Raw genomic sequence first — 23,199 nt, forward strand, 5'->3', positions numbered from 1 at the left:
CCAGACCCCGCCTTCACTATATCTGCTCTCCCCGGACCCTGCATTCACTATATCTGCTCTCCCCAGACCCTGCATTCACTATATCCGCTCTCCCCAGACCCTGCATTCACTATATCCGGTCTCCCCGAACCCTGCATTCACTATATCCGGTCTCCCCGAACCCTGCATTCACTATATCCGCTCTCCCCGAACCCTGCATTCACTATATCCGGTCTCCCCGGACCCTGCATTCACTATATCCGGTCTCCCCGGACCCTGCATTCACTATATCCGCTCTCCCCGGACCGAAGTCCTTTAGCAATTAAAACAATTCTCTATTTCTACAGTATATTTTGTTTTGACAGATTGCTTTCAGATTGCAATTTCATTTAGAATCCCTTCCTTGCAAATGGCAATGCACCAACGTAATACTCTGACCATTTCTTAGGTGTGTTTGGGTCTTAGATGGAAAAAACTCTCAATCACTAGGTTCCATGGTCTGTAGCAGGTGGTCCGAAACCTGTGGCAGATGGCTGTGCAGTATTCCAGATTCAGGGGTCACAAATATGCAATAAATATAAATAAAAGAGACACGGTCTAATCTTCCCTAGATGGATCCCCAATTCTGACACCTATTGCTCAATAATTCCTTGTATTTCCATTGCAATGGTACAAAATGTAAAGAACATGGGACTAGTCAAGGGGTAGCATCTGATTTGCTATACAAATGAAACATGTTTACAATTAAATGACAGTATTACAGGAGATACAATTTCTCATTTTTAAACCAACCAATGTAATTTGTTACATTGTCTAAGTCTTCTGCTGGATGCAGCTTTGAGTCGCTATAACAACATGATCCTCTAGAGGGCACTAAGTCCTATGTGCTTTTTCTATGGTAGAGGAGGTCTAGCTATAAACGTTCACATGGTAGCAAATTAACAGAATATACACTATATTTCCAAAAAGTATTGGGCCAGCCATCCAAATCATTGGATTCAGGTGTTCCAATCACCTCCATGGCCACAGGTGTATAAAATCATCACTTAGGCATGCAGACTGCTTCTACAAACATTGGTGAAAGAATGGGTCGCTCTCAGGAGCTCAGTGACTCCAAGCGTGGTCCCGTGATAGGTGGCCACCTGTGCAATAAGTCCACCCGTGATATTTCCTGGCTACTAAATATTCCACGCTCAACTGTTAGTGGGATTATAACAAAGTGGAAGCAACTGGGAACAACAGCAACTCAGCCACCAAGTGGTCGGCCACGTCACATGACAGGGCGGGGTCAGCGCATGCTGAAGCGCACAGTGCGCAGAAGTCACCAACTGTCTGCAAAGTCGATAGCTAAAGACCTCCAAACTTCACGTGGCCTTCAGATGAGCACAACAACAGTGTGTAGAGAGCTTCATGGAATGGGTTTCCATGGCCGAGCAGCTGCATCCAAGCCTTACATCACCAAGTGCAATGCAAAGTGTCAGATGCTGTGGTGTAAAGCACGCCGCCACTGGACTCTAGAGTACTGGAGATGTGTTCTCTGGAGTGACCAATCACGCCTCTCTGTCTGGCAATCTGATGGATGTGTCTGGGTTTGGCGGTTGATAGGAAAAGTATACTTGCCTGACTGCATAATGCCAAGTGTAAAGTTTGGTGGAGGGGGGATTATGGTGTGGAGTTGTTTTTCAGGGGTTGGGCTCGGCCCCCTAGTTCCAGTGAAGGGAACTCTTAAGGTGTCAGCATACCAAGACATTTTGGACAATTTCTTTCTTCCAACTTTGTGGGAAGAGTTTGGGGATGTCCCCTTCCTGTACCAACATGACTGCGCACCAGTGCACAAAGCAAGGTCCATAAAACATGGATGAGCGAGTTTGGGGCGGAGGAACTTGACTGGCCTGCACAGAGTCCTGACCTCATCCCTACTGAATACCTTTGGGATGCATTGGAACTCTGATGGAGCCCAAGTCTTCTTATCCACCATTAGTACCTGGGGTTACAAATGTTCTTTTGGGTGATTGGTCACAAGTTCCCACATATACCTTGTGGAAAACCTTCCCAAAGGAATTGACGGTGTTATGACTACAAATGTGGTGGTGGTATGTGTGTTGGGTGGGGTGGGTGATGGGCTCCATATTAATGGCCATGGTTTTGGAATGGGATTTCCAATTAGCTCATTAATGTGATGATCCGGTGTCCACATTGGTTTGGCCATATAATGTATGAGAGAGGACAGCAAAGGAGAGATAGAATGTTTCTTTAGCTAGAGAGTTTTTGTCTCAAAGTAAATGAGAATTATATTGTGAGTAATGTTAACCTTAGCTGTGAACCCATCCCTAAACCTTAACCTGAAGGCACAACGGAACATTTACAGGCCAAAACCATATTTAAACTCGGGAATTTTTTATTGTTGAAAATAAATGTGAATTCTATTGTGACCAACCTTGGTCTTAACCTTGAGCTGCAGTGAAGGAATCTGAGAGTTATTATCACGTACTTGGTAGCAGAGCCTGATATGTTGAGGAAGGCCTCTCTTAAGGTGTCAGAATACCAAGACATTTTGGACAAATTCATGCTCCCTACTTTGTGGGAAGAGTTTGGGGACGGCCCCTTCCTGTTTCAACATGACTGCGCACCAGTGCACAAAGCAAGGTCCATAAGGACATGGAGGAGCCAGTTTGGGGTGGAGGAACTTGACTGGCCTGCACAGAGTCCTGACCTCAACCCCATAGAACACCTTTGGGATGAATTAGAGCGGAGACTGCGAGCCAGGCCTCCTCCCCCCACATCAGTGCCTGACCTGTCAAATGTGCTTCTGGAAGAATGGTCCAACCTTCCCATAGACATCCTCCTAAACCTTGTGGAACGGCCTTCCCAGAAGAGTTGAAGCGGTTATAGTTGCAAAGGGCGGGGCCAACTCAATATGGAAAAGGAATACAGGGGGGCACCTCTAAGTGCAGTATTAAAAATAGTTGAATAAACCATAAGTTTAGCTGTCACATGTATGAAGAAGCATAATGGTATACAAATTTAGCCAATCAGGTTTGACAAAGGAGCTGATTGGGGCTCCGAAACGCATTACTGCACCCTGGAAGAAGGGAAAAAAGTGGCAGGAATGGGGACCTTATCAGCTGCAATGAGATGAGATGTTGAGGAAGCTGCGCACTGCTGGAGGGTGCAGGAATGGCCGGCTGCTTTTTTTATTGCAGATGTTAAGATTAGTCTGGTGGAATGGGTGGTTGTGGCAGGAGTGGCGGTGGTGGATTTGTGTTGGTCAGTGGTGGTGGGTGGGGGCGGCGTGGAGATGGGGGGAGTGAGGGCACCCGATTTTAGTGTTGCCTAAGGCAGCACATGAACTAAATACACCATCGATTCCATGCTAATGCAAAGTGATATCACTGGTCCCTAGACCATGCTTTTTTTTTTTCCTCTCTGCTATTCTCACCATGGTTGGTTTGCATGCATGTTCTAAGGCACTGGTCTCCAAAACTGTGGCCCATGGGCCGAATGTTGCTCTGTGCTTCACTTTATCCAGCCCTTGGGGCACTCCCGCTGACACCAAAAATGAGGCACCATTCCTTTTGCTAACATTACCAGTGGGTCATTATTCCTCTCATTGACACCAACGATGGGGCATAATTCTTCTAACCAACACCAATGAGGGGACACTATTCTTCCCACTAATACTGATAGGGCATTATTCCTCATCCTACTGACCACAGGTGCTATGTCATTTTTTCTGCTTCCACTGAGCATCAGGCCTGAGACATCGTCTATTCCATTGATGATTTCTACTACCATGGCTACAGTCTGGCCCCCCTAAAGTCTGGAGGACAGTTAATCGTCCTTTATTAAGAATGTTTGAAGCCCCCTGCTCTAAGGGAATGGATTTAGATTGTCAGTTGTTTAATTTTTTATTGGGTTGTTTATTTTCCTCCTGGGAGAACACAGTTCCCCCTCATCCCCTGAAGAAGCCCATTTGGACGAAACAGGTTGGGTAGTCATGTCATGGACTACCAACCTACCATTGGTTTAACCTTCCACAGCCATACAGTATATTTGGCATCATACTTTAAGTCTTGGCCTTTAATATTAATGTTCATCCTTATATTTTGTTTGGGGATAATTTTTTTTTGTACCACGATCCGATTGATGTTGTGTTGTGTTTTCACTATGGGGCTTATGGACCCCATCATCAAACATTTTGTAAAAAAAAAAGTAAATTATTTTTACGTTTGCAATGGTTATCTGATAGACCACCCCACTTTAAAGTCCTCCGGTCATGAGTTGGGTGGTTTTTCTGCCAAGGTATATTTATGCGAATTTTGAGGAGATGGTGGGTTATCCCTGTGTTGGGCCCTGACAAAATACAAGATTTAGAATGCCACAATGCACAAGTGTGAATAGGCACCAAGATTTTGGATCCTCAGCTTTCCCAGGATTCCAAGGGAAAGCAAAGTGACGTTACTGGTTCCTTGACTGTGCTTGGGAGCCAGAGTCAACCACTTCCAAAGCCCCAAAGAAAATCGAAGAATTCCATGCATGAGGCACAGATGCCACACAGTGCTCTGACCTCAGTAACCAATCACTAGACTCAAACGCTGCCATGTGAGGTCATGCCTAGCCCTGTTGACCTTAAAAAAAAAGTGCTCCTTTTTTTTTTTTAGATTGGGGCAGAGGGGCAACCACATACTCGTATGAAATAGTTGTATCCAATATTTTCTTCAGATCACAGGCGCAGCTTTTAAATAATTTAAATAGTTAATTACAATAAGGTTTTTTTTTTTTCATAAATAAAAAACAAATACTTTTATAAACAAATTAATAATGTAATTCATTATTAAAATAAATATTTTAAATAATGAAATAAAAACAATATAAATAAAAAAATATAAATAGTTATTTATAAATAATTATGGATACAGATTTTCCTTTTCCGAGTTTAAACATTATCCATTTGCCAACATTTTTCACGCAAGGGAAAAAAAAAATACCTCCATCCATTGTTGCTGTCCTTCTGTATAGTAACCATAGGGGGTCACTGCTTGGCACTGCTACCACTCAGAAAAAGCTTTGTATTATTTTCAATGAATACAAGGAATTCTCTGATTGGACAAGGTAGAAGATTGTGACGTCACCACCCTCGTCCAGTCAGATAATGCCTTGTATTCATGAAAGAAAAAAAAAATACAAGGTATTCTGTGAATGGCGGCGGTGCTACACAAGTGACCTCTTGTGGATACTATGCAGAAGGATGCTGTTCTAGCACTGGAGTAGCACTGACTACTACAGTGATTTGAAGCTTACACATGGATTGGTCAAGTGAGTGATATACATGCTTTTATTGATCCAGAAACAAGAGATTAAATGGCGCCAATAGAGCACGCAGTACAAGTCTATACAGTTCAGAAAAATCCTTGCACAAATAGACCTGTAACGCCACCCCAGAGTAGAAAGCAGCCTCTGCAATGGGACAAAAAGGGAGAAAGGGGCGCTCACATAGTGTAGCATTAAAATCATCCACTTAAAATTGCCAATTGTATTTTAATAAAGTGGATCATTGTAATGCTACACTTAGTGGGGTGCCCCGTCTCTCCCTTTTAATTGGTGCAGGCAGTCAAGGGGCCACTCTTTACAACTGGAGGAAGAGAGATTTAACTTCCATATATGGAAAGGCTTCTTCACAGTAAGAGCTGTGAAAAATGTGGAACACTAGTTCTAGCCAGCGCAGTAGATGGTTTTGAAAAAGAGCTGAATAAATTCCTAAATGCACAAAATATAGCTGGATAAAGGGCCTTTTTTGTAGCGGGAACGTGGGGGAATGCAGTTCCGGCACCTCTGGCACTGAATGTAAGGGCAAGGGGTGCTAAGGTGTGCTGGAGGGTCTCTTGATGCTATCTGCTAGGGCAGTGGTCGGCAAGCCGCGGCTCGCGAGCCACATGCGGCTCTTTACATGCTTTAATGCGGCTCTTGTGTGCCGGGCGCCCGCTCCCCTCCCTTCTTTCGGGTGGCAGGGACTCTGCAGCGTGATCCAAAAAAAAAACAGCCAGGGCAGCGCGCTCAAATGCAATGATTGGCCAGTCTCGCTGCCACTCACATCCTGATAGCCAGTGATTGGCTGTCAGGATGTGTGTAGGCTGGGCAGCGTGACGAATGTGAGAGGAGCTAGGCTCCTCTCACAGTCCGCCCTGAAGAGCAGAACGGCGCGGGAACACGGCGAGAGGAACGCGCGGAGCAAAGGTAAGTGAATTGACACGGGGGGACTTACTACTTGCTTACTACTACTATATGAGGGATGAATTAATATGGGGGATGAATTACTATAGGGGGGATGAATTACTATGGGGGATGAATTACTATATGGGGGATGAATTACTATGGGGGATGAATTACTATAGGGGGGATGAATTACTATGGGGGATGTATTACTATATGGGGGATGTATTACTATATGGGGGATGAATTACTATATGGGGGATGAATTACTATAGGGGGGATGAATTACTATGGGGGATGAATTACTATAGGGGGGATGAATTACTATATGGGGGATGAATTACTATAGGGGGGATGAATTACTATAGGGGGGATGAATTACTATAGGGGGGATGAATTACTATGGGGGATGAATTACTATATGGGGGATGAATTACTATATGGGGGATGAATTACTATGGGGGATGAATTACTATATGGGGGATGAATTACTATGGGGGATGAATTACTATATGGGGGATGAATTACTATATGGGGGATGAATTACTATGGGGGATGAATTACTATGGGGGATGAATTACTATATGGGGGATGAATTACTATGGGGGATGAATTACTATAAAAACTTATTGAAACTAAAAACAGTGTACCATCCTATGTATTTTCAGTTTTAAAAATGTGGCTCTCAAAATAAATTTCAATTGTGGTTTTGGCGAGATTTGGCTCTGTTGAAAAAAAAGGTTGCCCACCACTGTGCTAGGGGATCTATTGTCACTAATGGGAATCAATTTTTTCATGGGTGTCTACTGTTGCTTGGGGAGTCTTAGTTGTTGCTGGGAGGGATCTCCTGTTGAGGGAGGAGTCAATTGTTGCTGGCTGCTGGAGGGCCTACTGGTGCTGGCTAATGGGATATCTGTTGCTGCTGGGGGTGATTTTTTGTGGGGAGATCCATTGTTGCTGGAGGTCTATTGTATGTTTGTGGGGGGGGGTCAATTGTTGCTGGCAGTAGGGGATCTACTGTATTTTACTGCTTTTTTTATCATTAATACATTACATACAAATTACTTAGCACCACAAAATGATACTTGGTTCTGTATTCTCTAAAAGGAACGGTACTGGGAAGTGGGTAGGAGATGAAGCCAAGGGACAATGCTTGGGGGTGGCAACAAGGGGTGACTCAAAAGGTGGGTAGTTCTGGCACCTATTCTCTGAAAAAAAAAAGCCCTGTTTAGAGGTAATAACACCAGGGGTAGTTGATCCATGGAATATATGATTGCCTTCTGGGGGATCTGCAAGAAATTCCCCCCACCGCAAACTGGATCACTCTTTATGGGTTTTTTTTGCCTTCCTCTGGATCAAGAGTGAGTGTAGGGTTCTGTATATGGAGGGTTTCTATTACTTTGGGTAAAATAGATTGACTAATGTCTTTTTTCAACCTAACTAAAAAATCATAGCCAGTGTAATAGAAGACATAATGCTTACCCATTATATATGTATAACATAGATAAGTACTCACCAAAGCTTTACTTCCAGTTATCTGCATGCAGGGGATCAGCGGAGAAGGATTAGAAGGTGGAAAAAACAAATACAGCACAATTAGTAGTAGATTCAAGCAGGGCCACTCTATGGTTAATAGCTTATCACAATGGTTACATGACTAGATTCCTCACACAGACAGCTCAACCCACAAGACAAACACAATTATCCAAAAACATGCTATTTTTCACCAACATTGAATATGGAATTAAGATGCTTTCATGCACTAGTGAATCAATACATATCAAGAGGATGGTGTAGAATGCAATCAGATATTGTAGTCATTTCATGGCACAACCAACAAGCAGAAGTCACACAATGGTAGACGTGGACATGGCAGAGATGATGGAGCATGATGGGGGAGATGAATCCAATGGTGGACATACACTATATGGCCAACAGTTTGTGGACACATAACCATCACACCTACCTACATGGCCAAAAGCTTGTGGACCTTCCTGCAAATGATTGAGTTCAGGTGTTTTCAGTGAAGGGTACTGTTAATACTACAGAAGAAATTTTAGACAATGGTGCCAACCTTGTGGTAATAATTTGTTGAAGGCCCTTTGTATCCTCCACTGTGTACAAAGCCAGTTCCAGAAGGATATTTTTTAACCAACTTGATATGGAAGAACTTAAGTTACTGGCACAGATCCCTAACTTCAATCCTTTTGAAATAAATTGAACCAAGTCAGAAAAACCCAGCTGTGTGCTCAACATGTAGGCAAAGGCGAAGTTCATAAGGTCACTATAAAAAAACTGAATTCTCACCCAAAGAACTAAAAGAACATGCATACCTTTGAACTTGCCAATAGTTCTTATCAGATTTATGTCTGGGGGAAGGATTGCAGTGCTATCCCCTTATCCTGGATGGAATATGGACTTTTAATCTAAGAAGACTGAGGAACCTCATGTTTTCATGTGCTTTAGAGGCAATATCATATAGTGTGCTTGTTGGGTGTAGTGCAACCACGAGGTTTGCAAAGGTCACACTTGCAACTGGGCCCTGGCCTTCCGCCACTGTGTGGAAGGGGGATACTGAAGAACATGTGAGAGGGTCCCGCTGCAGGACCATAAGGCTTGGTTCACACTATTGTGACCCCAGAATTGTAGGATTTGCTTGCAACTTGTTTGCAATTTCCCTCAAATTCCTTGAGACTTGCGTGATTTAAAAAGTAAAGGGCCCCAGGTTCAGTGGGAAGGATTCCGAGCTCAGAGGGAAGGACCCCAGGAAAGGGCTCCAGCGGTCATGGGGCCCCTACATGTTTTCTTGCACTGGAATGAAGGTTCTAGTTACACCTCTGGTTGGCTGTGATATACCAGAATGGCCTCTGAGCAGAGGGGGTGTTTTAGACTATTTAGACTATTTTAGACTTTCTTTAATCAAGATCAAATGATTTGAAATGTTATCATTGCATAATAAAAGGTTTTGGCCCGTTTACTTTGAGACAATATTGGTTATACCCTCATGTTGAAGGTAGAGTAATGTTCCTATAGGTCTTGGGATGAGAAGTTTGGAAGAAGGTGAAGTCTTCTTCTCCAACATTAGTACTTGAGCTGGCTGAATGGGCACAAGCTTCTACAGATTCAGTCCAATTTCTCGTGGAAAGCCTTCTTAAAGACTGGAGGCTGCTATAGCCACAAAGATAGGCCAGCTCCACATTAATAACCATGGTTTTGGAGTGGGATATTCAACAAGCTCACATAGGTGTGACGGTCAGATGTCCAATGACTTCGGGCATAAAGTGTAACACACAGCTGAGGAAGTGGACCTTTCAAAGTATATATTGAAATTAAACCTACTGACTTTCCTTTTTAATAGAGCCAAATACCTAACTTTAATGCCGATTCTCCAGATTTATAGCTCAGAGCCGCTGACCTTCGATGAAGCAGGCACACAATGACATTAGATTTTATGTGTTTTCTATACATTTTTTGACACCTGATACTTGTACTTGGTCAGTTACTCAGCAAGTACCACATATACCATAGATCTGCCTAACAGCCAGGCAATTTGCATTTTTTGGAGGTGGATAGCAATGTCAGCAGCGTTGTAAGAGGTTTACATTAAAAACAGCTAAAATTGCAAAACCTAAAATAAAAATTCTTAACAGTTTTCCAACTAATCTCTGGAGTTTATTGCTTTTTTTTTGCTTCCATGTCAACCAAAACACCTTGCAACCAGGGCTGGACTGACCATTTGGAAACTCGGGCACTGCCTGAGGGCCCGGGGTCAGTAGGGGGCCCCATGAGATGCCCTTGGTACCTTTTTCATAGGCCTTTTTGAGTTTGGGCAAGGACACAGGGGCCCAATGATCCCCTATTGCCCGGGGGCCCCATGAGTTGTCAGTCCGCCCCCGCTTGCAACCCATCACCAACTATACTTTAAGAGGGTCTATATTCTCAGAAGTAGAGCACACGTCCAATCACATGACGACTGTGATTGGCTGTCACAGTGGTCAGAAATGCTGTTGAGTTTCACTGTTTTGTTTTTTTAAATTTTTATTTCTGTCTAGGTTATCACCAACACACCGTCAAAGGAGAGAAAATCTCTCAAATGAATCCCCCAGATAGCAGTAAAAACTTGAAAGGGCTTCTAATTCCTTCCCACTCCACCCCCGCAAAAAAAAATTTTTAGGTGGACTTGCCCTTTGACCTTCAATATGTCAGTTCCCTGTGGTTAGAGTAGAGTTCCAGCCCCCGCCACCTCCCAAAAAAAATTAAAAGACAGCAGCTACAATTACTGTAGCTGCTGACTTTTAATAGTAGGGCACTTACCTGTCCAGGCTTCCAGCAATGCCCTCACCCCGAGCCGATTCTTCAATCAGCTGTCCGGTGCTGGCCCTGCTATCTTGACTAAGGGAAACTGGTAATGAAGCCTTGTGGCTTCACCGCCAGTTTCCTACTGCACATGCGTGATGCATGCTGCGCTTTGTGAATGGACCGCAGTTCTCTGGGACCCTGGAAGTGTCCCAGAGGACTGAGGGGAGTGCCAAACTGAGCCGGAAGTGGGAGCTGTTACCTGTCAAAACCAGAGACAGCACTAGCAATAGGGAAAGGTTCAGATTAGGGGCGGACTGACAACTCATGGGGCCCCCGGGCAATAGGGGATCATGGGGCCCCTGTGTCCTTGCCCAAACTCAAAAAAGTCTATGAAAAAGGTACCAGGGGTATCTCATGGGGCCCCCTACTGACCCCGGGCCCTCGGTCAGTGCCCGAGTTTCCAAATGGTCAGTCCGCCCCTGGTTCCGATGGAGTATGGAGAGAGCAGAGACTATGTAACTTCACAGGAAGCTTCTCCTTTGGGTTGGACTGGCCACTCTCCATTCCTCTTGGCAGATGCTGCCGCCAAGTCTACATTCCACAATCTCTACACTGTACTGTTATAAGTGTTCCCAGTCGGGTGAGCCTCCCCACCGGGCCACTTTGTACTGTTGAACTAGTTCTGCAATACATCATTTTTGGCAAATCGGGACTCTATATGCTTACTGTCCTCCACACCATGCTGCGCCTACCCAACAAATTGACCATGGAAGGAGATGTAGATAGAGACTAGAAGGGGTCAAAGGACAGAACCTCATGGGACCCCTACAGAAAGCAAAGGACTTAGGTTTTTCTGATTTTTATATCTTGAAAAATACAAAGTGTGGGATCCCACTGTATGAGTAAAAACCCAACTTAAGGCCGTCTACCCTGAAAGATGGGATGGCTGCAGTCATTACATTTGTTATAACCTAACACAATCAATCATTCTAAGCATAGATTTCACCCCCTCTTTTACAAACATGGTATGGGCCTGCAGGCGCTGGTTTGTGAATACACAAACAACTCTCCCGTGAAGCAGGTGTACACATACATGCAGCATTTAAACACGCATGAGAAAGCATTGAGTGTTGAAAGGTAAAAATAAAAAAAAAAATTAGCAGAGTGCTAATGCACAAATTCCAATTATATCTGTAGCCATTAATTTGATTAAATAACATTATTATTCATACACTGCTTTATCTTCGTCCTGCCTGGTGTGTCTTCATTTCACAGACTTACTAATAATTTTGCCTGTAGGTGACTAAACAGGAGAGGGGGGGAAAGAAAAACACTGCACATTGCAGAAAATGAGATTGGAGTTTCCCAGGTCGCCAGCAAAACAATCATATAAATAAATAATAAGATCAAGGATTAATTGCAATGCCTTAATAAAACCTTTGGATTCAGCGCATTCTTGAAAATGGAAGTTGTTTGGGCTCTGGCATAATTTTTCTTATCAACTGGAACATATTTTCTGCCTGTGGTCACCCAGAGCCGCTATTCAGCAGTTGTTGGCTTTCGACTGTTTGACCTGGAAACTTCTGAGGTATTAGACTTCTGAAATCAATACAAATGCAAGATATTGCCCCAGGCTGTCTTCTGGCACACTTTCACCGGCCGCTGGTGTTGACCCAATGGGATCCGTTCTTCCTCAACAATCCAATTTCTTTAACACAGTTGGAGTGAAACGCGTCACAAGAAATGGTGTAGTGTCTGGCAAAGGCTTACCCATGCTCTTTCTTATAATTTCATAACTTGCTTTGTACAGTGCGTCGGTGTTCCTGGTCCTGATCTCCAGCATTGGGGTTCAATACATCAGTGCAGAAGGTGTGGATTAACATGGATAAGGACGAGTAATGTAACATGGATGAGTTCACAGCTTTGATTCCAAGCACATCTCCTTCTACCATACTCTGATTCACCTCGTCTAGCATGTTTTGCCTCAGCAGTTGAGGTAAAATGCGTCAGTGGAGAAGGCCAGACACTACTCCTTTCCCTCTCATGGGTTTCACCAGCCGTTGAGGTGAAACGCATCAGGAGAGAAGGAGCAGAGTATGTCGGAGGGCAACTTGCTTGGAACTGAAGCTACGGACTCATCCATGTTACAGCACAGCTACTCAACTGATGCGTTTTATTCCAACTGTTGAGGTGAAACATACTAGAGGAGATGAATAAGAGTACAGTAGAAGGAGATGTACTTGGAATTAAAAGCTGTGAACTCATACATGTTACACTACTCCTCCTCATCCATGTTACATCGCACCTTCTCCTCTAATGCATTTTAACCCAACTGTTGAGGTGAAACATACTAGAGGAGATGAATAAGAGTACAGTAGAAGGAGATGTACTTGGAATTAAAGCTGTGAACTCATACATGTTACACTACTCCTCCTCATCCATGTTATACCGCACCTTCTCCTCTGATGCATTTAACCCAACTGTTGAAGTGAAACATGCTAGAGGAGATGAATCAAGGTATGGCAGAGGGCAATGTGCTTGGAATTAAAGCTGTGAACCTATCCATGTTACCCTACTCCTTCTTATCCACCACAGTCTGAATTTTCCTCCAAATCTGGAGATCAGAAACACTGACACACTGTACATTGCAAGTTGTGAAATTATAAGAGAGTACTAGTAGGGCTCTGCCAGACACTACATCTTCTCCGATAATACATTTCACACCAGCTGTTGAGGTGCAACACTCCAGAAGAGAAGGAGCAGAGTCTGGTGGAGGACAGTGATACACAATCCCTTCTCTGCTGAATTTTTTTTTTACCCCAACCGTTGTAGTGAAACCTGCAAGTGGAGAAGAAGCAGAGTCTACCAGAGAGCAATATACGTGGAATTGAAGCTTTGAACTCATCAATGTTACACCACTCCTCCACTGATGTACTAGTAGGGCTCTGCCAGACACTACATCTTCTCCGATAATACATTTCACACCAGCTGTTGAGGTGCAACACTCCAGAAGAGAAGGAGCAGAGTCTGGTGGAGGACAGTGATACACAATGCCTTCTATGCTGAATTTTTTTTACCCCAACCGTTGTAGTGAAACCTGCAAGTGGAGAAGAAGCAGAGTCTACCAGAGGGCAATATACGTGGAATTGAAGCTTTGAACTCATCAATGTTACACCACTCCTCCACTGATGCATTTCACCCCAACCATTGAGGGGAAATGCACCAGAGAAGAAGGAACAGAGTCTGGCAGAGAGAGATGTGCTTGGAATTGAACCTGTGAACTCATCCGTGTTACACCACTTCTGTTGATGCGTTTCACCTCAACTGTTGAAACACACTAGAGAAGTAGTATGGTCTGGTGAAGTACAATATGCCTGGCATTGAAGTTGTGAACTCATCCATGTTACACCACAGCTTCTACACTGATGCGTTTCACCCCAATTGTTAGTGAAACATACTAGAGGAGAAGATTTAGAGTATGCCAGAAGATGTGTTTGGAACTGAAGCTGTGAACTCATTCATGTTACACTACTACTCCTCATCCATGTTACATCATGCCTTTTCCACTGACGCAATTCACCCCAAGCTTTGAGGTCAGACATGCTAGAAGAGAAGAAGCAGAGTCTGGAAAAGGGCAATGTGCTTCGATTTGAAGCTGTAAACTCATCTATGTTACACTGCTCCTTCTCAACCATGGTACAACTCGCCTTCTCCAATGACGCATTTCACCTTAACTGTTGAGCTTAAAAAAAGCAAGAGGAGAAGGAGGAGAGTCTGGCAAATGTGCTTGGAATTTAAAGTATGAACTTATCCATGCTAGAAAAAAGTTTTCTGCAGAAAAGAAAAAAGACATGATAGAAGTGTAACTTTTTTTTAATTATTTTTTTTTTTGGCTTTCGAGTTACTGAACCCAAGGTAACGGGAATTGGAGTTTACAGCTCAACTCCAGCCACATAAAAAATGCCTCCCTCCAGTGCTGTAAAACAATCTGTAGTTCATTTTTTAAAGCTCCTAACACCCAAAAATACTCACCTTAATCCACAGTCTCACCATCTTCCTCCTCACCGGTTCTGGTTGTGACGATTGGTCTGCTGGAGTTGCCGCCCATGCAGATCTCCAACTGGTTTTGTTGCTGTGTTTTCCCAAGATGGTTTGATGGATGAAGGAAAGCTGGAGGGTACATTGTAAACTTTTCTGGTAGGAAAGGAGGGGTTATCAGCAGGCACGGTTACATTGTCCTATATGGCCGAGGTCTCTAAGAATACTGTATATCCCCAACGAGGGGCGGACTGACCATTTGGAAACTCGGGCACTGCCCGAGGGCCCGGGGTCAGTAGGGTGCCCCATAACATGCCCCTGGTACCTTTTTCATAGGCTTTTTTGAGTTTGGGCAAGGAAACAGGGGCCCCATGATCCCCTATTGCCCGGGGGCCCCATAAATTGTCAGTCCGCCCCTGTCCCCAACTTTCTAATTCCTCAAATATTTGCTGAACACACTCAATATTATAATTCCCTATTATCTATTGTGGGTTGGATTATTACTGAATGCACTAGAAACCCCTGAGATCAGGAACACCAACACATTGCACATGACAAGTTACGGAATTATAACAAAAAGCATTGGTAGGGCTGCAAGAGCAGGACAGCGTCCCCTATATGCTGTAAACAAAAATGCTATAAGCAGCGACAAAGAACTCTACAAGACGAGAATCTGCTGTTCTAGTGAAGGTTTTAAAAAGCCAACTTACCGACTTGGCAGTGGCAGAGATGTACTGGACCACCATCTCATGCTTCCTTGCCAGATCCTTCTGACGTAAAGGTGCCTTTCGCTCTTCATTCAAATTCATGTCCTCCTGTAATCAAGAAGAAAAGAGGTGGCTTAGAACTCGTATTGCTCTCAAACATCTATGTATGTAAATCTGTGCTGAAAGAAACATGTTGGTGACATTTTTGACTTGTCACAGATTTTATATAAATAAATTGATATAAAAAAATATATATAAACATTAGAATCATCCAGTGACAAAAAAACAAAGTGACAAAAAAAATCCAAAAAAAAAACTCAGAAAATATATATATATAATTACAGTCCCGTGACAAAATTAAATCAAATTAAATTATAATTTGGTTCTTCCGTGTTACTGATCCCTTCACCATCCACCAGTGCAGAAATCAACATTAACCGCACTCACCAGATATTGGTGAGTCACACGCCTTTCAGGATTGTTAAGGGCTCCTGGACCCCCTTTACTTAGTGTGAGACCTCCAAGTGCTGTTTCCTCTTATGTCTAGGTACCTCTTCTGCTTACTCCTCTCACCGAATCCCCCAAGGAAAATCAGGAAGAAGAAAAGACCATAGCGTGATACGGTATCACGCTATGGTCTTTTCTTCTTCCTGATTTTCCTTGGGGGATTCGGTGAGGGGAGTAAGCAGAAGAGGTACCTAGACATAAGAGGAAACAGCACTTGGAGGTCTCACACTAAGTAAAGGGGGTCCAGGAGCCCTTAACAATCCTGAAAGGCGTGTGACTCACCAATATCTGGTGAGTGCGGTTAATGTTGATTTCTGCACTGGTGGATGGTGAAGGGATCAGTAACACGGAAGAACCAAATTATAATTTAATTTGATTTAATTTTGTCACGGGACTGTAATTATATATATATATATTTTCTGAGGGTTTTTTTTGGATTTTTTTTGTCACTTTGTTTTTTTGTCACTGGACTTATGATTCTAATGTTTATATATATTTTTTTATATCAATTTATTTATATATAATTCATTATATATATCTTTATCAGCACATTAATGTTTTTTTAAGCTGAGTAATGTAATTGACCATGTGGGTTTGCGCTGGTTTCCATTGTTAAAAGTTTTTTGGTCTTTTGTACCTGTGCACAGCAGCATCTCACGGGGATTTGTGTGGTAAATAGGAAGTCCTGAGCACTGAGGTTTTGTTTTCTTTACAGATTTTATATACTCACCTGTCCCCAACCCTGCAAGATATCAGCTATGTTGGTGCCACACAGTCACTTTTGAAAATCTTGCTAGATTGGGGTCATGTACTGTATATAGGAATAAATTTGTAGGAAGGGAGAGGTCATATGATTTACGTGAAAAGACAACCAACTATAGTCATATAGGAGTTGCTGCCTATTTGGTTCCTGAGGAAGTGGATGTTGTCCATGAAACATGTCCACACATTCTGGAATTGTTTAATAACAAACTGTTAGCTGTCCATGTCAGTGATTATATATTGATATGCCAAACAATGATTTTAATAACTATAGTGGATGGCCAACTATATATTTTATTTAATGAATGTGCTGCCCTAGTACAATGCACATTAAGGTCAGGGTCACTATGGGGGCAGTACAGGCAGTCCACCTGTACTGGTCCAAGGGCCCAACTGAATTTGTTGTGGTCCAGTGGGGGCTGCCTAGGGATTTCCCGTTTTCATGGGATTCAGGTTGTCCCTTGGGGTTCTTGAATAGATCCTCCACAGGACCCCATACCGTATATCCTGGAGTCAAAATATGGGGGGCAGCCCTGCAAGTCTTCCATCTCCAGCTGTGCGGTAAGCGACTGACTGACTGATGATCTGCCACTACACAATGCTCATTGACTGCCATCCCACTACTTACCGCTCACTGACCGCCCTGCCACTATAAATGCTCAGTGACCACCCCTCCATTTCAAACTGTTCATGGACTGCCCTGCTACTACATACTGCCATAACCTGACACTACACACTGCTCACTGACTGCACTTCTACTACATACTGCCCAACCCTGCCACTACATACTGCTTACTGACCGCCCTGCCACTATATAGTGCTCACTGATCACCCTGCCACTATATACTGCTCACTGATCACCCTGCCACTATATACTGCTCACTGACTGCCCTTCCACTACATACTGGCCTGCCTTGCCACCACATACTACTCACAGACTGCCCTACTACTATATACTGCTCACTGACTTCCCTACAAATTCATACTGCTCACTAACTGCCCTACAACTACATAGTACTCACTGACCACTCTACAACAACACACTGCTCACTGACTGCCCTTCTACTGCTTTCTGCCCAACTCTGCCAATACATATTGCTCACTGACTGCCCTGCCACTATATACTTCTCACTGACTGCCCTACCACTACATACTGCCCACTGACTGTCCTTCCACTACATACCACTCACTGACTGCCCTACCACTACATACTGCTCACTGACTGTCCTTCCACTACATACCACTCACTGACTGCCCTACCACTACATACTGCTCACTGACTGTCCTTCCACTACATACCACTCACTGACTGCCCTACCACTACATACTGCTCACTGACTGCCCTACAAATTCATACTGCTCACTAACTGCCCTACCACTACATAGCATGCACTGACCATGCTACAACTACACACTGCTCACTGACTGCCCTACAGCTTCATGCTACTCACTGACCACCCGACCACTACAAACTGCTCACAGACTGCCCTACAACTTCCCCTGCTCACTGACTACTCTATCAATACATACTGTTCCCCGACAGTGCTACCACTACATACTGCTCAATGACCACCCTGCCATTACATACTGCTTACTGACTATCTTGCACTTTCCCATTGCTATATACCTGTAGCCAGGTGTTGGCTGGGCTATAATGTTAATCCAGGGACACTTCTCAAATTGCCATAAGGGGAACTCCTTCCCCTAGTGCTCAGCAAGTAGATATTGATGTCTTTTCCTGAAAGCAGCCACTTACTGAAAGCAGAGGATTGTGGGACTTGTAGTCAGAGCCTTTTGATTCAAGATGGAGCTATTACGGAAGCCAGGAGCATATTAAGGACACCATGCAAAGTGGATTCGCTCTTTTGGGACCCGGGCTTCAGGGCGAGCAGAACACGGATCCAGGACGCCAGGTGCCATGGTGGTGCTGCGGCCTAGCTAGGAGAGATATCTCCTCTATCAGGGCCGGAATGCGCTGGACAAAGTGTTGCTGCAGCTGTGGCTGAACCGCGGGTATGCTCTCCAGTCTCCCATCTCCACACACTCTGAGGTGCCCATCGAGTGCCAGCCAGGTGCCATGCAACTTGCAGTGGATTTCCAAGAGTCTGCAGGAGGACAACCTGATTGCTGAACCAAATGCCAATTGGAGAGGTGAGCGGGCAGATGCCCACCCTACCTTTCACACCATACTTGCAGACATCTTTACACCCAATCACTTAAAGGATTACAATTGAAACCAACATAATACCTGTTTACCCTAAATTCCATTGGTTATTGTGGTACCACATATTCCTGGGCCCCACCAGAGCTAGCAGAAGGCTAAACAACAATCATTCTTTGAGAATCATCCTCCCTTACGAAGGAACGCTACTCCCCAAAGTCAGTGGAGAAATATCTTGATTGCTTTGTATCTTATGTAATGATTCATATTCTAGCCTGTTTATCACATTTCCTTTGACGTCAGGGTCTAGAGGAAGCACATTGACTAAAAGCCTCCTCTTCCTTTTCTTGTTTCTGGGGTCACAACTACCTTACAGCCTATCTGTCATAATTAACTGGTGTATTGCATTGCTATTGTTTTCACATCACCTGCTGCTTTTTGTGATTTGTTCAGGTCAATACCTGGGTTTTGCAACTATCAGATAACCCAAATTAGTAAATTGATGGTTACAAATCTTTATTGTCGTTGGTGTCATACATTTCTGTCTGCATATCTGCTTTGAAAAAAATATGTCAGTACCCAGAGTGTCAGAGGTATCGGGGAGTTCACAAGGTCAGGGCAACCAATGGGGACAAGCAATTTCCAACAGCCCCCATGGGGGGGGTAGCACTACATACCATATACTCCATATCTCTGCACTGCCATTTCATACTGTTCATTGCACTTTCCTATGTGTAGCACCCTTCTAGTCAGCTAGGGGGAGCTAAAGTTTCAGGGCTGAGTAGGAGCCTGAGTGTGATAGCCAGCAGAGTCAAATTTAGGTCATAGCTGAGAGGCTCTGCAGACTGGCTCTCTGAGACTTCCCCCTGCACTAGAATTTTGGAGAAAGTTCTAGAAGTAAGGCGTGGCTAGTCTGCACTCTCAAGGGATCCTGGCCAATCCCCAACAGGAGGCTTGGTAAGGGGCCAGGACAGCTCTTAAGAGTGACCAAGCCTGCTTAGCAGCAGGAGATTTTGGGTGGAAGATGGGGAAGTGAGAGGCTGGAAAGCAGGAACCTGGGAGGGGGCCCAGATGAAGAGGGGCTCACCTACAGGCAGAGGAGCTTGGAAAGAGGAAAGCTTGGGACTTCACTGGCCTCCAGAGAGAGGACCACCTATGCAGCAGTTAAGGAGCAGCCCAGCATAAGGCCTGGTAGCAGCCACAACGCACCACAAGCATAAGAGAAGGACTGAGTGAGTAGACCTGCACCCCCTGGGCCAGTAAGGGTAAGGAGCACTTCAGTGGTAAACTGGATTATCTTACTACCTGGGACTATCTTACATTTAGAATGATAGGCACTGGATCCCCTGTACAGGGATACCTTCAGGCAGCTGAATTAGGAGCCGGTCTGGGGTGGTACCACAGGCGATGCTAGCTAGCTCTCCAAGAAGAAGAAGTTGTCCTCGGTTGCCACTACCCTTGGGTTCCCATACCCCCTTACCCTATCCAAGGCCCACCCTACCTTTCACATCGTACTTGCAGACATCTTTACACCCAATCCCATACACCCTTACCCTATCCAAGGCCCACCCTACCTTTCACATCGTACTTGCAGACATCTTTACACCCAATCCCATACACCCTTACCCTATCCAAGGCCCACCCTACCTTTCACACCGTACTTGCAGACATCTTTACACCCAATCCCATACACCCTTACCCTATCCAAGGTCCACCCTACCTTTCACACCGTACTTGCAGACATCTTTACACCCAATCCCATACACCCTTACCCTACCCAAGGCCCACCCTACCTTTCACACCGTACTTGCAGACATCTTTACACCCAATCCCATACACCCTTACCCTACCCAAGGCCCACCCTACCTTTCACATCCTACTTGCAAACATCTTTACACCCAATCCCATACACCCTTACCCTATCCAAGGCCCACCCTACCTTTCACACTGTATTTGCAGACATCTTTACACCCAATCCCATACACCCTTACCCTATCCAAAGCCCACCCTACCTTTCACATCTTACTTGCAGACATCTTTACACCCAATCCCATACACCCTTACCCTATCCAAGGCCCACCCTACCTTTCACATTGTACTTGCAGACATCTTTACACCCAATCCCATACACCCTTACCCTATCCAAGGCCCACCCTACCTTTCACATCGTACTTGCAGACACCTTTACACCCAATCCCATACACCCTTACCCTATCCAAGGCCCACCCTACCTTTCACATCCTACTTGCAGACATCTTTACACCCAATCCCATACACCCTTACCCTATCCAAGGCCCACCCTACCTTTCACATTCTACTTGCAGACATCTTTACACCCAATCCCATACACCCTTACCCTATCCAAGGCCCACCCTAGCTTTCACACTGTACTTGCAGACATCTTTACACCCAATCCCATACACCCTTACCCTATCCAAGGCCCACCCTACCTTTCACATCGTACTTGCAGACATCTTTACACCCAATCCCATACACCCTTACCCTATCCAAGGCCCACCCTACCTTTCACACCGTACTTGCAGACATCTTTACACCCAATCCCATACACCCTTACCCTATCCAAGTTCGAATTCCACCAATTGATTCCAAAAGAAAAACCAAGCTAAGGGACTGGTTACTGTCTCCAGGATGCAGATCTGTTTGGAAAATGCGTGTTTCCTGGCTGTGCCGAACTAAAGGGGGACCCAAAACTGTGCCACTCCTACAGGAGTAGTACTAAATATGTACTGCTCTACACGGACATTACAGTAAGGGGGAAGGGAGTGGGGCCCTGCTAGTGCGGGACCCCAAGATTTCTACAGGCAGCCCTGATTGCATTGCAAAGGTACGACCATAGCCTAAATGTCTTGCCACCCTCTGGGAATGGGGGGGGGGGCTTGCAAGAGAGTGCACATTATTTTCCAAGTCACTTGGCAGATGAATCTTGACATTCATTCTTGGCTGTGTATGTAGAAGTTTGGTTGGAGAAGCCCTTTAAAGCCAATTTTGTTATGGAAAGTGAAATGATGCTAATTTGTGGGCGATTAATTCATTATCCCGCCCGCCTGTTACTTTGTAGCGCGGTAGAAATATGCGCTTCTTGTCACATCTGTTTCTGAGAACGTGTCTCAGCTGCGAGCGCGCGGGGCCGGAGTGAGTGACAATCTGCCACAGATGCACAGATGCATGCCGCTTTCTGAAACTTCAACGGAGCTCTTCACAATGAGCGGAAACCGGTGGGACACAGCAAGGTGCGACGGTGGGGGTCTACGGTTAGTTCACACCTGGAATCGCTATGTCACCACCGCCGCTGGGAGAAGAGCAAAGATACCGAATGGATGAGAAGGAGGGGGGGGGAGAGATTTACTCCCAACACGAAGACAGGTATGCAAATATGCGGCCCCCACAGAAAAAAGGCCAGTTCTGTGCGGCCGCATATTTGTGTTATGTCGGCATCAAGGGGTTAATTTAATGAATAAGCCGAGGATGACACTAATGCGGTGCGAGAAATTCTGCGCATCCTGTGCATGTCCCGAACTGCACCGCAATCGCATCACGTGCACGAGATCTGCTGCGGGTGTCAATAATAAATTAACCCCTTTGCGCCGGCCGCACACAAATGTGCGGCCTCCTGGCGTCTGGGCCTAGACGCCGAGCGGCCGCACATTTGCATTCATGTAGAAAAAAACATATGTGCTGGAAGCACGCGCCATGCGCGCTCCCAGCACACGTGTGGTACTCACGGAAAGGTCCTGATCCGCTCTTTCGATCGGGACCTTACCCGATCATGTGACCGTCGTGATGACGCGTCATGGCGGTCACGATTCCTAAACCACACCCCACCCGCCCCGCCTCCCGGCGTTTGAAACTTATAACCATTTCAATACCGGGCAATTTTACACCTTCCTGCCCAGGCCAGTTTTCAGGTTTCAGCGCTCTCACACTTTGAATGACAATTGCGCGGTCATACAACATTGTACCCAAACTAAAATGTTATCATTTTCTTCACACAACTAGAGCTTTCTTTTGGTGGTATTTAATCACCGCCGGGGTTTTTATTTTTTGCTAAATTAACAAAAAAAGACCGAAAATTGTGAAAAAAAAACCCCACGTTTTTCTTTGTTTCTGTTATAAAAGTTTACAAATAAATAATTGTTCTTCATAAATTTAGGCCGAGATGTATTCTGCTACATGTCTTTGGTGAAAATAACCCAAATTAGGATGTATTATTTAGTTTGTAGGAAAGTTATAGAGTTCACAAACTATGGGATAGATCTGAATATTGATCACTCCTGAAGTACTGACAGCCAATCTAATTTCTTGAGGTCCAAAAATGTCAGGACAGTACAGATATCCCCCAAATGTCAGGACAGTACAGATATCCCCCAAATGTCAGGACAGTACAGATATCCCCCAAATGTCAGAACAGTACAGATATCCCCCAAATGTCAGGACAGTACAGATCTCCCCCAAATGTCAGAACAGTACAGATATCCCCCAAATGTCAGAACAGTACAGATATCCCCCAAATGTCAG

The 23,199-nt window shown here is 44.7% G+C and overlaps 1 protein-coding gene across 1 annotated transcript in view; it reads right to left on the reverse strand.

The window, feature by feature from the left end:
- LOC149452315 (protein diaphanous homolog 2-like) overlaps positions 1-23,199 on the reverse strand; it is a 766,217-nt gene that overhangs the window by 588,734 nt on the left and 154,284 nt on the right. Inside the window, exons 4-5 of the mRNA XM_089689522.1 lie at positions 15,237-15,341; positions 7,706-7,726 (exon numbers count right to left, since the gene is read on the reverse strand). Of these exons, the coding sequence (XP_089545648.1) occupies positions 7,706-7,726; positions 15,237-15,341 (126 nt within the window). The remainder of the gene's footprint in view (positions 1-7,705; positions 7,727-15,236; positions 15,342-23,199) is intronic.

Source organism: Staurois parvus, unplaced genomic scaffold, assembly GCF_062004578.1.
Source record: "Staurois parvus isolate SC_StPar_1 unplaced genomic scaffold, SC_StPar_1.0 ptg000481l, whole genome shotgun sequence".
Taxonomy (NCBI): domain Eukaryota; kingdom Metazoa; phylum Chordata; class Amphibia; order Anura; family Ranidae; genus Staurois; species Staurois parvus.